General features: G+C 45.1%; 1 protein-coding gene across 2 annotated transcripts in view; it reads left to right on the plus strand.

The window, feature by feature from the left end:
• Nucleotides 1-13848, plus strand: part of AFG1L (AFG1 like ATPase) — a 127059-nt gene that overhangs the window by 19985 nt on the left and 93226 nt on the right. For both annotated transcript variants that reach the window (XM_054982702.1, XM_054982711.1), the window contains one exon: nt 7513-7643. In XM_054982702.1, coding sequence (XP_054838677.1) covers nt 7513-7643 — 131 coding nt within the window. The remainder of the gene's footprint in view (nt 1-7512; nt 7644-13848) is intronic.

The following is a 13848-nucleotide window of genomic DNA, read 5'->3' on the forward strand; positions in this document are numbered from 1 at the left end:
ATATTTTCTGGGTTGTAATTCGTAAGAACAGCACCTCTTTCCTTTCTGTATGACCACACCTTACTGTGAACTTTAAAAAGGTTTATTTTACTAGTATTTTCAAATATTTTTGCTGTTGTATTCATCCTCATCTCCCACCCAATCACAAGCTGGTTCATCTTCAACACAGAAGTACTCCCTTTTTTGTAGATTATGCAGGAAGCCTTTAAGCTAATAGGAACCATGTTGTTTTGGTAATTTTCACCCTAAAACTAGAAAGAAGGAAAAATTGGAAGAACAACCGTTACATGGGCTTATGCCATGGTATGAAATAAACACCCCAAAGTAGCAGAAATCTGTTGGAAAAGAGGATCCTATACCTTTGGTGAGGACATTTAATGAAGGGTGCTTAATGTTACTGTTGTCAGACTGTGGCTAGATAAGGCTCTCACTACAGGGTTCCCTTTAGAAGCAAACACAAGTCCATTGTTTGAATAAGGAAACTTTACTGCAGAAAAGGTCCATTATAGTCCACTGTCCTGAATAGGAGACTCAGGATGGTACATGATCATTGTTACCAATGAAGGGCAAAGCATGAGGTACAGAGTAACGATACCCATCTGGACTAGCCTCCCCCCACAGTTCTCAAAACAACATCTCCCAGTCCTGGGAAGCTGCTCTCCTTCAAGGCCAATGCTTGGTGGAACGGTGTTAGACAAAACAGTCTCCTCCGGTGGGAATGGTGCCTGGGAACTGGTGCACCTGGGAAGAAAGCACTTAGACACTAGAAGCATTAGAAAATGGTGTCAGTACAGTTTAGATATACACTGGACCTGACATTCTGCCCCCCTTAAAACAGATCCCCCCCTGGTTTATATGGGTAGCGAGTATGAAAAGCTTTGGTTAATCTAGGAGCATGAACATGTACAGAATTCACCCACTCATCGTAACCAGAATCAAAGTCCTTCCATCTAATGAGGTAAAAAAGCTGATTTCGTTTGAGTTTAGAGTCCAAAATTTGTTGTACCTCATAGTGTATTTGGTCGTCAATTAAAGTTGGAATGGGTGGAGCTTTGATGTGCCATTTGTCATCGGTGGGAGCTCTCTTTAAAAGACTGACATGGAACGTATCATGAACATGGTGCAAGTTCTTGGGCAAAGTTACAGCAACAGTCACTTTATTTATTACTTTGCGCACAGGGAAAGGTCCCAGGAATTTTAGAGCGAGTTTGCGGCTTGTCTGAGCTAGTTTCAGGTTCTTTGTGGAAATATACACATGATCTCCAGGTTGTAAATCCCATTCGGCCACACGATGGCGATCTGCGTATTTTTTGTAATCCAGTTTGGCTTTTTCAAGATGTTTCTTAATAAGAGTCCACTGTTGCGCCGCCTCCCCCCACCACGAAGATACATCTGGCAAATTAGAGGAATGGAGAGGGGGAGCGTCCAACGGGAAGGGATTGAAGTGAGCTCCATAGACAATTTTGAAAGGGGCCTCTCCAGTTGAAGCGTGTACACTGTTGTTATATGAAAATTCGGCCAGAGGGAGAAGGTCCACCCAATTATCTTGTTGGAAATTAATGTAGCACCGAAGAAACTGTTCTAGTATCTGGTTTGTTTTTTCGGATTGTCCGTCGGTTTGTGGGTGGTGGCTTGAGCTGATGCCTTGCTCAATGTTCAACATTCTCAAAAGCTCCCGCCAGAAGTTGGCAACGAACTGTCTGCCGCGATCCGAAATCACCTTGGACGGAAAAGAATGTAATTTTACGATGTGTTTTACAAATAAATCTGCTAGTTTTCGAGCGGTGGGGATAGCAGTACATGGAATAAAATGAGCTTGTTTGGAGAACAGATCTACCACGACTAAAATGCAATTATGTCCTTTTGAAAGAGGTAGATCAGTGATAAAGTCCATAGATATTATTTCCCAAGGTCTGTTGGGTGTTTCCAATGGTTGTAGGAGACCCGGAGGTTTTCCTTTTCTGGTTTTGGCGCTGAGGCAAACGGGGCAGGAACTAACATATTGGGAAATGTCTTTGCGCATGCCCGGCCACCAGAATTGCCTTTGGATTAGATGTAATGTTTTCAGATACCCATAATGACCAGCAGTGGGAGCATCATGACAGCGTTGCAAGACCTCCAGCCTGAGGCTGTCTGGGACATAAAACTTGCTCCCAGCTAGCCAATCCCCCTGTGGGGATTGGACCAGTTTGTTTCGCGGAGCTTTATCCCCCTCCTTTTCCACCTCAGTTTTAAGTTTCGATTTCCACTCCTGGTTGGCCGGGAGGGGCTGCTTGGCTCGACTGCGAGTAGTCACCACGCCTCCCAGTTGCGTAGGTGAGAAGACCGTGTCGACAGTCTCCTCCCGTTTGCTTCTGTGTTGGGGCATGCGCGATAGGGCGTCCGCCAGAAAGTTAGTTTTGCCCGGGAGATAATTTAAAGTGAAGTTGAATTTGGAAAAGAATTCCGCCCAACGCAATTGCTTGGCATTCAGTCTGCGTGGGCTCCGGAGGGCCTCCAGATTTTTATGATCTGTCCAGACCTCGAAGGGGTATCGCGCTCCCTCCAGCCAGTGTCTCCAATTAGTGAGAGCTGCTTTTACTGCAAAAGCCTCCTTCTCCCACACATTCCAATTCCTTTCCGCCTCCGAAAATTTTCTAGACAAGAACGCACAAGGCCGCAACTTCCCATCCTCCCCTTTCTGCAGTAAAACCCCCCCTATTGCCGTATCGCTGGCGTCGACTTGCACTATGAAAGGGGACTGTTCGTTGGGGTGGGAGAGGATGGGTTCCGTTACAAATTGCTTTTTCAGGCATTCGAAAGCAGTCTGGCAATCGGAGGTCCATTGAAGTTTGGAGGAGGGTTTTTTCGCTTGGTCCCCTTTATCTTTTGTTTTCAACAATTCTGTTAAGGGGAGCGTGATTTGGGCGAAATTTGCTATAAAGTCTCTATAGAAGTTAGCAAAACCCAGGAAGGATTGTAGTTCCTTACGGGTTGTGGGTGTTTGCCACTCTTGAATCGCTTGTATTTTGGTTGGATCCATTTTTAAACCCTCTTGGGAGATGCAATAACCAAGGTAAGTGAGTTCGGTCTTATGGAATTCACATTTAGACAACTTGATGGGCAGTTTATTTTTCATCAAGGTGGCCAGGACCTTTTGTACCATTTGAATATGCTCTTCCTCTGTGTCCGAATAAATTAAGACATCATCAAGGTACACCACCACCCCTTTGTACAGAAATTCGTGTAGAACTTCGTTTATTATGGACATAAACACAGACGGGGCTCCCGTCAATCCAAAAGGCATAACTAGGTATTCATATTGTCCGAGGGGCGTATTAAACGCGGTTTTCCACTCATCCCCTGCCTTGATACGGACGTGGAAGTAAGCATCTTTTAAGTCTAATTTTGTAAAGATCTTACCTTGGGCCACGACGTTGAGAAGGTCTCGGATGAGCGGTATAGGATAGGCGTTGTTGGTGGACACTGCATTAAGTCCTCTAAAGTCCGTACACAGTCGTAGTCCCCCATCCTTCTTCTTCACAAAGAGGACCGGAGCGACGTGGGGGCTGTTGGCTGGTCGGATGAACCCTCGTTGGAGGTTGGTGTCGATGAATTTCCGGAGCTCCTCTCGTTCATGGAGACTCATGGGATAGAGTCGACCTTTGGGCAGTGAGGCTCCAGGTAAAATTTCCACCGCACAGTCCGTTCGTCGGTGCGGGGGTAGAGTATCTGCTTCCTCCTCGGAAAAGGCGTTTAGAAAAGGCCAATACGGTTCGGGTATTTGGTTGATTTCTTCTTGAGTGAGAAGGGCCTTTTCAGTGTGAGTTGGATCATTGCCCCAGTTTTGGTTCCAACGGTGACTTTTGCAGTTGGCATGGCTGAAAGTGATGCATCCTTGGGCCCAGTCTATGTAGGGATTGTGATCACATAGCCACTTGCTGCCTAGAATTAACGGGTATTTGGCAGTGGAGCTGATAACAAAGGATCTCTTTTCCCAATGTTGCCCCATGCCTGTGATCACTGGGATGGTTTCAGTAGTAACAGGGTTCATATTGGTGCCATCCATTTGTTCAAAAATTACTGGATTTTGTAATTCCTTAGTTGGTAAAACTAGTCCATTGACTAGAGCTGGGGCGATGATGTCTCTCGAACAGCCCGAGTCAATAAGGGCTTGCACTCGGATGTGCATTTTTCTCTCTGGGTTGATTAGAGTCACTGGCATGAATAAGATGGACCCAGGTGGCCGGTTCCGTGCAGGGACGGGCTTGGGGTGGATCTGTCGTTTGGGCCCTTTTACGACAGATCCATTTCGTTTCCCGACTGGGGGCTTTCTGGATTGACTTCTGCGTTTGGGGAAGCGGGGTCGTATTCCATAACTTCTTCCGCTTCCAGTCCTCTCTCTGAGGCGGGCCTTTGGGAAGCGCCGCGGCCTCTGTTCGCGCGTGGCGCGGGAACCGGGCGTTGGAGAGTAGGAAATGGGGCAAGGGTTGGACGCCATAGTTGAAGTGGAGGTCTTTGCATGGGCCGGTAGGGGCATTGAGCTGCAAAGTGACCGGCTTGTCCGCATTGCAAACACAGCCCTTGTTGCCATCTAGCATCTCTCGCTCCACGGGTGGCATACCCCGCTCCCCGTCCTCCCTTCTGTAGAGTCAAGGGTCTTCTTTGTCCCGTTTGTTGTTGTTGTTCAACCAAACGGACTTCCAAAATGCGATTTTCAACTTCACATGCAAGTTGGATCCAACCTAACAACGTAGGGGGATTGTCCTGCATAAGGGCTCTGTCCAGGAGTCTCGGGTTTAGCCCTTGCTTGAACAGAATGATTTTGGTGGATTCCTCACACCTAGGGCATTTGGCAGCCAATTGTCGGAATTTCGTAATATAGTCTCTCGCCGACATGCTGCCCTGTTTAATGGCTTGCAATTCTGTTCGGGCCCTGGTTTCCTCTAAGGGGTCTTCATATTGCGCTCGAATAGCATCCACCAACCCCTGGAGAGTATCGAGTTCCGGGGCCCCGATATTGTATAGTCCTACATACCAGTCCGCTGCCTTGCCTTGTAAGCGGGAGCCAAGATGTTCAATTTGACTGGCCTCGCTGCCGAAGAGGTGTCCCCACCGGTTGAAGAATTGCACGACTTGCACTAGGAAAAATCCCAATTTGGAGGGGTCTCCATCAAAAGTAGCTTCCAGTTTTACCCAGCCCATCGGGAGGTCTTGCCGCGGGGCCGGTGCTGGGTAGAAGTCTGTCGGAAGCATCAATGGCACTTGAGGTACGGGGGGACCCGGTTGTGGTAGCGGTGCTGGTTGCGCTGGCGGCGGTATCACCGGCTGAGCCTGGGGTGGCGGCCTCGGCTGCGCTGGCGCTGGTGCCCTCGACTGGGCCGGCGGTGGTGCCCTCGGCTGGGCCGGTGGCTGCAGCCGTGGTCGGGCAGGCGGTTGCAATCTTGGTCGGGCTGGAGGTGGTAGAACCGGAGGTGCTGGCAATAGCGGTTGAGGTGGAGGTGGTCGGTGCGGCGGAGTAATGATCGGCCGCTGAGGGGTGGGTTGGTGGGGTCGTAGTGGTGTAGGCCCCACCGGTTGGTTCGGAGGTGGTCTTACGGGCTGCTCCAGTGGCAAACGTATCGGTTGCTGCAACGGGGTTAGTTGCGGTCGAAGCGGAAGGGGCCGCAGCGGCGAAGGCTTGATGGGTGGTGGGCCGCGCGGGCTTGCCCCTCCCGGCGTCGTGTCTCTGGGACGCACAGGCTGGTCTTGTGGCGCCGGTAGACCTTCCCTCGGGGTTTGCTGAATAGGAACCACTTCTAGCGGTCGTTGCGGCAATTCCTCCCCAGAAGGGGCCGGGAGTTCTTCCGTCTGACCCGGCCGAACTGGTGTTGGAGAAGCGGGAGGGTGTATCACTGTCGTCTCGGTTGGACGGGTTGGCCCTTCTTCCCCTTCTCTAGGCTTATCCGCTGGAGTCTCCTCGGGAGACGGATTCCCGTCCGATTTAGGGGGTTCCGTCGGAGTCTCTCCGGGTACCTCAGCTGGAGTATCCCCGCTCGGCGGAGTTTCGTCTAGTCTAGGGCGTTCCGCGGGCGATTCTCCCGGTTCTTCAGGGTAGGATTCCTCCTCTCCCGAAGGTAGCGGCTGCTGCGGGTCGTCCTCCACTGGATAGGACATGACACTTTGGAGGGTGGCAATTTGTATCGCCATTTCTTCAGGTGAGATTCTCTCTCCTGCCCCCATTGCTGAGATTAGATGAATGGCATGAGCCAAACTTTCCTCCATATCGATCAGCCTAGCTTCCAACTGTTGCATTCGGCTAGGACCCGGTTGCCCCATCACGGAACCTCCCTCAGTTGTACTCACCGGGGAAAACGGCCCCCAAGGCGGAGGATCTCCTTGATTGACTCGCGATCTCGCTGCTAGAATTCCTTTGGCTAGGCCCGTCACTGCCGAGATGCCGGAATCTACAGCATGGGTACGACTTTGCATTTGCACCCAGCTTTGTTCAGGAACTTCCGTTGGCTCTTTCCACGGGGCAAGTTCCGAATAATCCCAACTCAGGGCGCCGCGGTGAGATGTGTTCCCGTCCGTCCGTTCGGTCGTCCGGTTCCAAAATAGCCACGGTTGGCTGCTGTTCAGCTCAGGGACCGTCTCTAGGCTTCGGCGCCCGTCCATCGAAACTCTTGGATGTAGCCCTCCGGCCCGGCGCTCCCGCGTTTCTCGGGGTCGGGCTCCCCACTCCGACGGGGTGGGTAGCGAGAGCAAGGGAAGAGCTGTAGCCGTCGGCCTTGTCCCCTCACTGCTGAGGTCGATGAGAGGCGGTGTAGACGTCGAAGCACCAGCCCCGGCTGGCACCTGAGATTCTTGGGGTTGCGCTGTTTGACTGTCGGGGGACACATACGGATCAAACAAAGGATCCCTGTCCGGGACTACCTTGGATTCCGCTGGGCCCGACTCAGGCATGATTGGTAACAAAATGTCAGACTGTGGCTAGATAAGGCTCTCACTACAGGGTTCCCTTTAGAAGCAAACACAAGTCCATTGTTTGAATAAGGAAACTTTACTGCAGAAAAGGTCCATTATAGTCCACTGTCCTGAATAGGAGACTCAGGATGGTACATGATCATTGTTACCAATGAAGGGCAAAGCATGAGGTACAGAGTAACGATACCCATCTGGACTAGCCTCCCCCCACAGTTCTCAAAACAACATCTCCCAGTCCTGGGAAGCTGCTCTCCTTCAAGGCCAATGCTTGGTGGAACGGTGTTAGACAAAACAGTCTCCTCCGGTGGGAATGGTGCCTGGGAACTGGTGCACCTGGGAAGAAAGCACTTAGACACTAGAAGCATTAGAAAATGGTGTCAGTACAGTTTAGATATACACTGGACCTGACAACTGTTTTTGTTCATAATACAGAAGAATGGTCCCTTTAGCTCGCATGCTTTTAATTTAAATGTGGTGGAGTTTCTGGGGATGTAAACCTAATGTTTATTTTTATTGAGGCATTGTAGTACATTTACTGAGTTTGTGTGTGCATTGTGTTCATTTCAGGAATACATCGCCTTAAGCAGAGTTTACCAAAGAGAAAACCTGGGTTAATGGCTAAATCATATGATCCAATAGCCCCTATAGCTGCTGAAATAACTGATGAGGCTTGTCTCCTGTGTTTTGATGAATTTCAGGTAAGAAATGCACATTCATCTTCTTTTCCTGGAAAATATCAGTGTATTTCAAAATATGTCCTAAGAAACCACTTGGAATTTTTGACTGATATGAATTACCAAGACACCATGCAGTAAGACAATCTTCTCTCTGCCCTTGTAACTGAACATGTTTGGAAGTCTGGGATGTCTCATGGAAGTGTGACAGCTGTGTATTTCCCTAACCTAGCAGCTGTTTATTGACCTGACCTAGAGCAGGATTTGTAGTATGGGAAGAATTTCCAAATTTATGGTTTATAGCCACAGCATCCTCTTCCCAGATATACCCAGTTCAAGACTGTGGACTCAGATTTATGTGCCTGGTTTGGAGAGTGTAGGGGAGAAATTGCACAACTGCTGAGTAGACTACTCTATAGGTAGAATTACATAAAATTACATATTATTTCAGCAGTTGTTTCCAAATCCATGTTTTCTGAGAGGAATGTGAATGTGAGGACAGAGGTGAACTAGTTGTAAGAGAGTTGCCTACCCTTTCTCATGTCAACCAGTTCTCAGATGCCATCCCAGGCTGTTTCCCCCCTTCTGTGGGCTTTTAGACCAGAAATCAGCTCAACAAAAGAAAGAATGGGTTAAAAATGATCTGGTGTTCGGGTGTGTGTATGTGTCTTTGTAGGGGGAATCAGTGGGCTGATAAGTCCTCTCACTTCCTGCTGGCGATTCTTCCCTGAAAATGTCCCTACTACATGTTAGCCTTATGAGACGCATGCAGGATTGGGAACCATATGTTGGCCTGCATTATGTTGAGAAAGAGAAAAATCTGTGCTGATCAGCGTACTGATCCTCAGGATGGCCTGAATGGCACAGGCAGTAATGGTGCAGTTTTCTGGTCACCACCACACCCATTTAAATTATGTGGAGGGCTGTATCTGGAAAAAGACAAAGCAACGAAATGAAGCTGTGGATGCATTCCTGAATTTCTCCACAGCTGTATTCAATACACTGCTTTATTCAGCAGAGTCTTGGTGACTTTGGTCTTCTTTGATGACCTTTTCATGCTTTAAGACTTAAAATAAGATTGTTTATCTGCAACTCGGGGACTTCCTTTTGACAACTCTGGAACTTGCTTTTGACAAGAGACTTTGTACATTTATTCCAGTTTTATTGTTTAAGAAGCCCAGGATCAGAGCTATCTTTCCTGAGTGTAGACATTACTGTATGGAATATTGCCACTTCCCATTTGCAATATACCAGTATTTTTTTCACTTTGGCATGTGTAAATTCACAGCTGGGTTAAGAGTAATCAAGGTGGCACAAGGCAATCAAATGTGTTTGTTTCCTGACAGGTGATAAATCTGTTGAGGAGTTCATCATTAAAATACTTGTAATCCCATTGTGTCTCCACCATATCCATCTCCTGAGCTATAGACCATTTGTAAATGACCAGTAGAGAATAGGATTATGATAAATAGCATGAGTTAGCCAAAAACAAATTATACCAGTCCAGCCTAATTTATTCCTTTGATAGGAATCTGGCATAGTAGACTATGGAGATGTAGTGTATGTAGTATACATTGACTCTAAGGCCTTGGATACTGTTTAATGAGTAACTGAGGTAAGTGTGAACTCTGGAAATGTATTTGGATGACTGTCATCATGCTGAAGTACGGAGAGATATGATTTTGAAGGGGTAGCTGGTTGGATGATAGATGAGTAGATGGTGATGGTTGCTTCTAGTCTGAGGTACTGCAACAATAGCCTTCTCAATGGAGATAAGGAACATGGAAATTACAAAAACATAACTGCTTGAAAGGGAATTATTAGCAGACCACTGAACCTCAGTGTATGTATTTCCTGGGCTAAAATTTTTATGTATGCCAAACTACCGACCAAAATAGATTTTCTGATCAGATACTACTATAGTCTTTTATTCTCACAGCAGCTCCGTGCCCTTTGTCACAGTTACTAGCTTTTGCAGATCAGGACTTCAGATATGACGGTGTGAATCGCCAAGGGTTCAGAGAGTCAGACCCTAGGTCAGAGTTCAAACACTGTCCGTTGGACTAAAGTGTCTCCCTACTTCCATTTTCTGTGCTGATAAAAGGTATTTGAAGAACAGCACCAGTGGCATTTCTTTGGCATGTATAACTGCTAGAGAGGATCTGAAAGAAGACTAGATGATATTTCTATCAAGTTTCTTCATAGCCTTGTGCCTGTGGAAAATAATTCTTCAAATTGACTGATCTCTTAATAAAGTAACTAGGATAGCTCTGAAGTGACAGGAAAGGTGTCCTGTATCTTATTCTTCAAGGAGGGTGGCAATAACAGCTGAGCAAGAGCAGTCATATTTGGCTTTTGATGAATTATTAAAGCAGAATGCTACTACTAGGAAGAGATCTATGGACCAGATGATGATTCTTGCATCTCAGACACAACTGAGTGCAGAGACTTTGCAAAAATTTTTTTGAAAAGGTTAATTTTACTAATCAATTTCGGGTTCTCCTAGCTAATTTGCAGATGGGTGGGAGGATTAGATATGAGAGAGAGGCAACTAAAAGTAAAACAGTTGATATCATGAATGAATGTAGCAGGGAGTGCAAAGAATATCAAGAATACCAGCAAAACAACAAAGGTTAATCAGAAACAACTTCTCTTAGATCTGGAAAACAACACAATACAGTTATTCTAGTTGGGAGTTCCATATTGGGTGTTGAGGACTATAGAGGCAAGAAGTGATACATGAACAAATGTGTGTAGCTTGGGTATGTGCCTGCCTGTGAGGAGTACATTATAGATTTTTCCATGTGTTCACTCACAGCAGGTTTTCTAGGTATTTGGCCCAAAAGGATCAGATCCACTTGGCCTTCTGTAATTCTGCACTTAAGGGAGTCAAACCAAAGTGGTGTATGTTTACGTGACAATGGCTAAATTGACTTCTTAAATGCATAATAGACCAATTTCAGAATTTCAAGAAAAATGGAAAGTCTTTTTTGATTATGTGGTTGAAAGAGAAGTTTTTTTAATATGCTGAATATAAAATGGCAAGTATAATGTATTTTAACATAAATAATTGAAGGGATGGAGAGGAGAAATGTTATGTAGTTTTAACAATCTGCTATACATTCTATTTCTGATTTTATGTTTATTCTTTAATGTTATTTTTTGTTATATTATTATGTATTTTTAATACTTGGTTACATATTTTGTTTTGCTATGATGTTTTCTGGTTAATGTTACTTTCTGTTATATAGTCTGCTTTTGATATTCTTTTACAGTCGAATGCTATTTTCTACTTTAATAAAATAATTTTTTAAAAATGATATGTGAACAAAATGGTGTCAGAAACTGTACTACACTTAGAAAAAGGCCCCATTTCCACTGTGGGCTTTCTATGGGAACAAGACGTAAGCAGTTTTGTCAGTGTGAGTTTTGTTCATTTGTTTGTCTGTTTGTGCATCCATTACAGTGTTGTAACATTTGGACATTAATGGGGATTGTGGTTAACCACTACGTCACCCTGTACTTGCCTGTCAATGATTGGATGGTGTTATTTGAGCTCTAAATTTAACAAAATTTCTGTGTTGATTGAAGTGTTCTGGAGGGAAAGTTTAAGATATTAAGTGAGATTTGAAACAAAATTTTAACAACATCGCAATGGTGCAGTGTTGTTGTTTTTAATTTAAAAAACTAAAAATACAGTTTGTGCAGAGACAAAATGTCATCCTAAATAACTTGTGTTAGGTAGAAGACGATTTACTTCATATTGCCGAGGTTAGCATGCACATACAACCCATAACAATGACAACATTTTATTTTTTTAAAGGATGAGGGCTGAGAGTGGTGGGAGAAGAAGGGGTGGAAGGGTGTAGTTAGACATTGCTGTTCAACCAATCAAGATGCAGGGGGATTAAGGGGAGGGCAAAAGAGAGGGCCAAGGCTTACACCAAAGAAAACACACTGCAGTTCAAAAAAGCTGCTTTTTAACTTTGCTGTTAATATATGCAGGGAGAAAAAATTCAGAATATTTGGGGGGGTCAGTTCTTCAATAGATGCACCCTTCCATCATGCAGAACTCAAAAGAGTGTGGGAAGCAGTTTGAAGACTGAACCAAGATATTTTGACCGTGTGTGCAGAACTTGGGGAATATATTGAAGCTGTGTGGAGCCAGAACTGACAATAAAACCCTGTGCCCTGTGAGTTGGACATCTAATCATGAGGCTTGTACTGTTTGGTCATGGCCACAATTAGGTCATTTGCTGTATCTTCCTAGCTATCTTCGGCCTTTTGGTTCCCCACTAGCTATCTCTCCCACATCCACAACTGTTGTTAAATATTGGTTCAAGCAGTTGCAAATTTTTTGCAAAATGAAATTAAACCAGAAACTCACGTAGTAACTATAATGTATTGTTTAGGGAGGAGTGAAGTGGGACTTCACTAGCCTGACTTATTTGTGTATTGTCCATTTTGGGATGTGGTGCTAAACACCTGCTGGACTACAGCTTAAAGTTGCCATTCTCTCCTCCCACCTCAGTGGTTGTACAAGCTTCATCCAGTGCGTTAAGAAAAGGCATTCTTCCTTAAGATCAGCTAGTAAAAACAGTTCATGGAGAAGGCAGACAAAGGCTTTCTGCAAACATATATTCACCCTACTAATAAAATTTTCCTGCCTGCTTTCTGACTCCTTCAATTTTTTAAAACTTTTTAATGCATGCCTTCACTTTATGATAGTTAACATGTCTAACACCATCCAAATCATTCATGCAGCTGGGACAGGAACCGAAAGCTGTGGCCAGGGGACAGGAAAAGGGAAGGAGTGTCCAACATCATACCTTGGTATCATACCCCTCTACCCCTGCCTTGGAACTGCCATACTCTTCGACTGTACATTTTCAGTAAAGTTGTGGTCTTTCTTCATCTTCCATTATTCTACAACTGTTTTTGCTGTCCTAGCCCACCATCATTCCTCCTCTGGGCACAACTGACAGTACAATCCTAAGAAGAGTTACTCCAATCTAAGCCCATTGATTTCAGTGGTCTTAGGTTGGAGTAACTCTCCTTAGGATTGCTCTGTTAGTGGACTTTCCCCCTACCACCATACTCATCTGAACTGTTGATAATTTTATGCTCAGTGTTGTTTATTCAGTATGCTCATTTGGAGTTTTTAAAGTCTGTTAGTTGAAAACAGAGTTACAAATAGTCACCTTCCAATCCCTTGGAATGAATACTGATTTTAATGATCCATGTTGTAGTTAACTGCTATGTAGTTTTATATAGGAGTATGTTCATGTGAAAGATTGTCTCATCAGCACTTGATTTTTAATGTTTGTATAAAAGTGTATATGAAATCAGGAGTTTGCTTAGGCTGATATTTTAGAGCAGTGGGGCTGTTCTTACTGTGTTCATTCCAACTTAAAGTTATTCCTCTCTGGAGGTAAGTTTAGTACAGCAAAAGCCCTAGTTCTGCAGTCACTGTACAAAGAACTGATTTACTGGTACCCATGATATTGCCAAGAATGCTTCCTCTATCTGCAGAGCTATTTTGTCCTTGAAGTCATTTTTTTATTAAAAAATTAATAAAAGAGCTGATGAATGAATAAATGCATGAGCATTCATGTGGTATTTTTAAAAATTAAAAGAAGAGGAGAATCTCAGGGTCATAGAATTCATGACATCAGTTCCTGAAGATTGCCAATGACATGACACAGCTCCTCACTTCTTCCTAGGAGCTTTTCCTATGTGCCCCCTGGAAGGCAGGAGAGAAGAAGCCCAGTTGGCTCATGAGATCAGATCTAGAGGAGACCACTAGTGGCCTGAGGAAATTTCTACTTTTGTTTTTTAATACTGTTTTAAATTGTAAGCTGCATTGGTGGCAAGATGATATATAAATACAGTCATAGAAGAATGAATAGGTAAGGTAAAGGTAGTCCCCTGTGCAAGCACTGAGTTATTATGGGGGGACATCGCATCACGATGATGGAGTGGTTTGCCATTGCCTTCCCCAGTCATCTACACTTTACCCCCCAGGAACCTGGGTACTCATTTCACCGACCTCAGAAGGATGGAAGGCTGAGTCAACCTTGAGCCGGTTATCTGAACCCAGTTTCTGCCAGGATCGAACTCAGGTCATGAGCAGAGCTTGGGCTGCAGTATTGCAGCTTACCACTCTGCGCTATGGGACTCTTAGAAGAATGAATAGCAGATATTTTATCTTGGCCATGGGAGGATGGAG

This window comes from Eublepharis macularius, chromosome 1, assembly GCF_028583425.1.
Source record: "Eublepharis macularius isolate TG4126 chromosome 1, MPM_Emac_v1.0, whole genome shotgun sequence".
In the NCBI taxonomy this organism is placed as follows: Eukaryota; Metazoa; Chordata; class Lepidosauria; order Squamata; family Eublepharidae; genus Eublepharis; species Eublepharis macularius.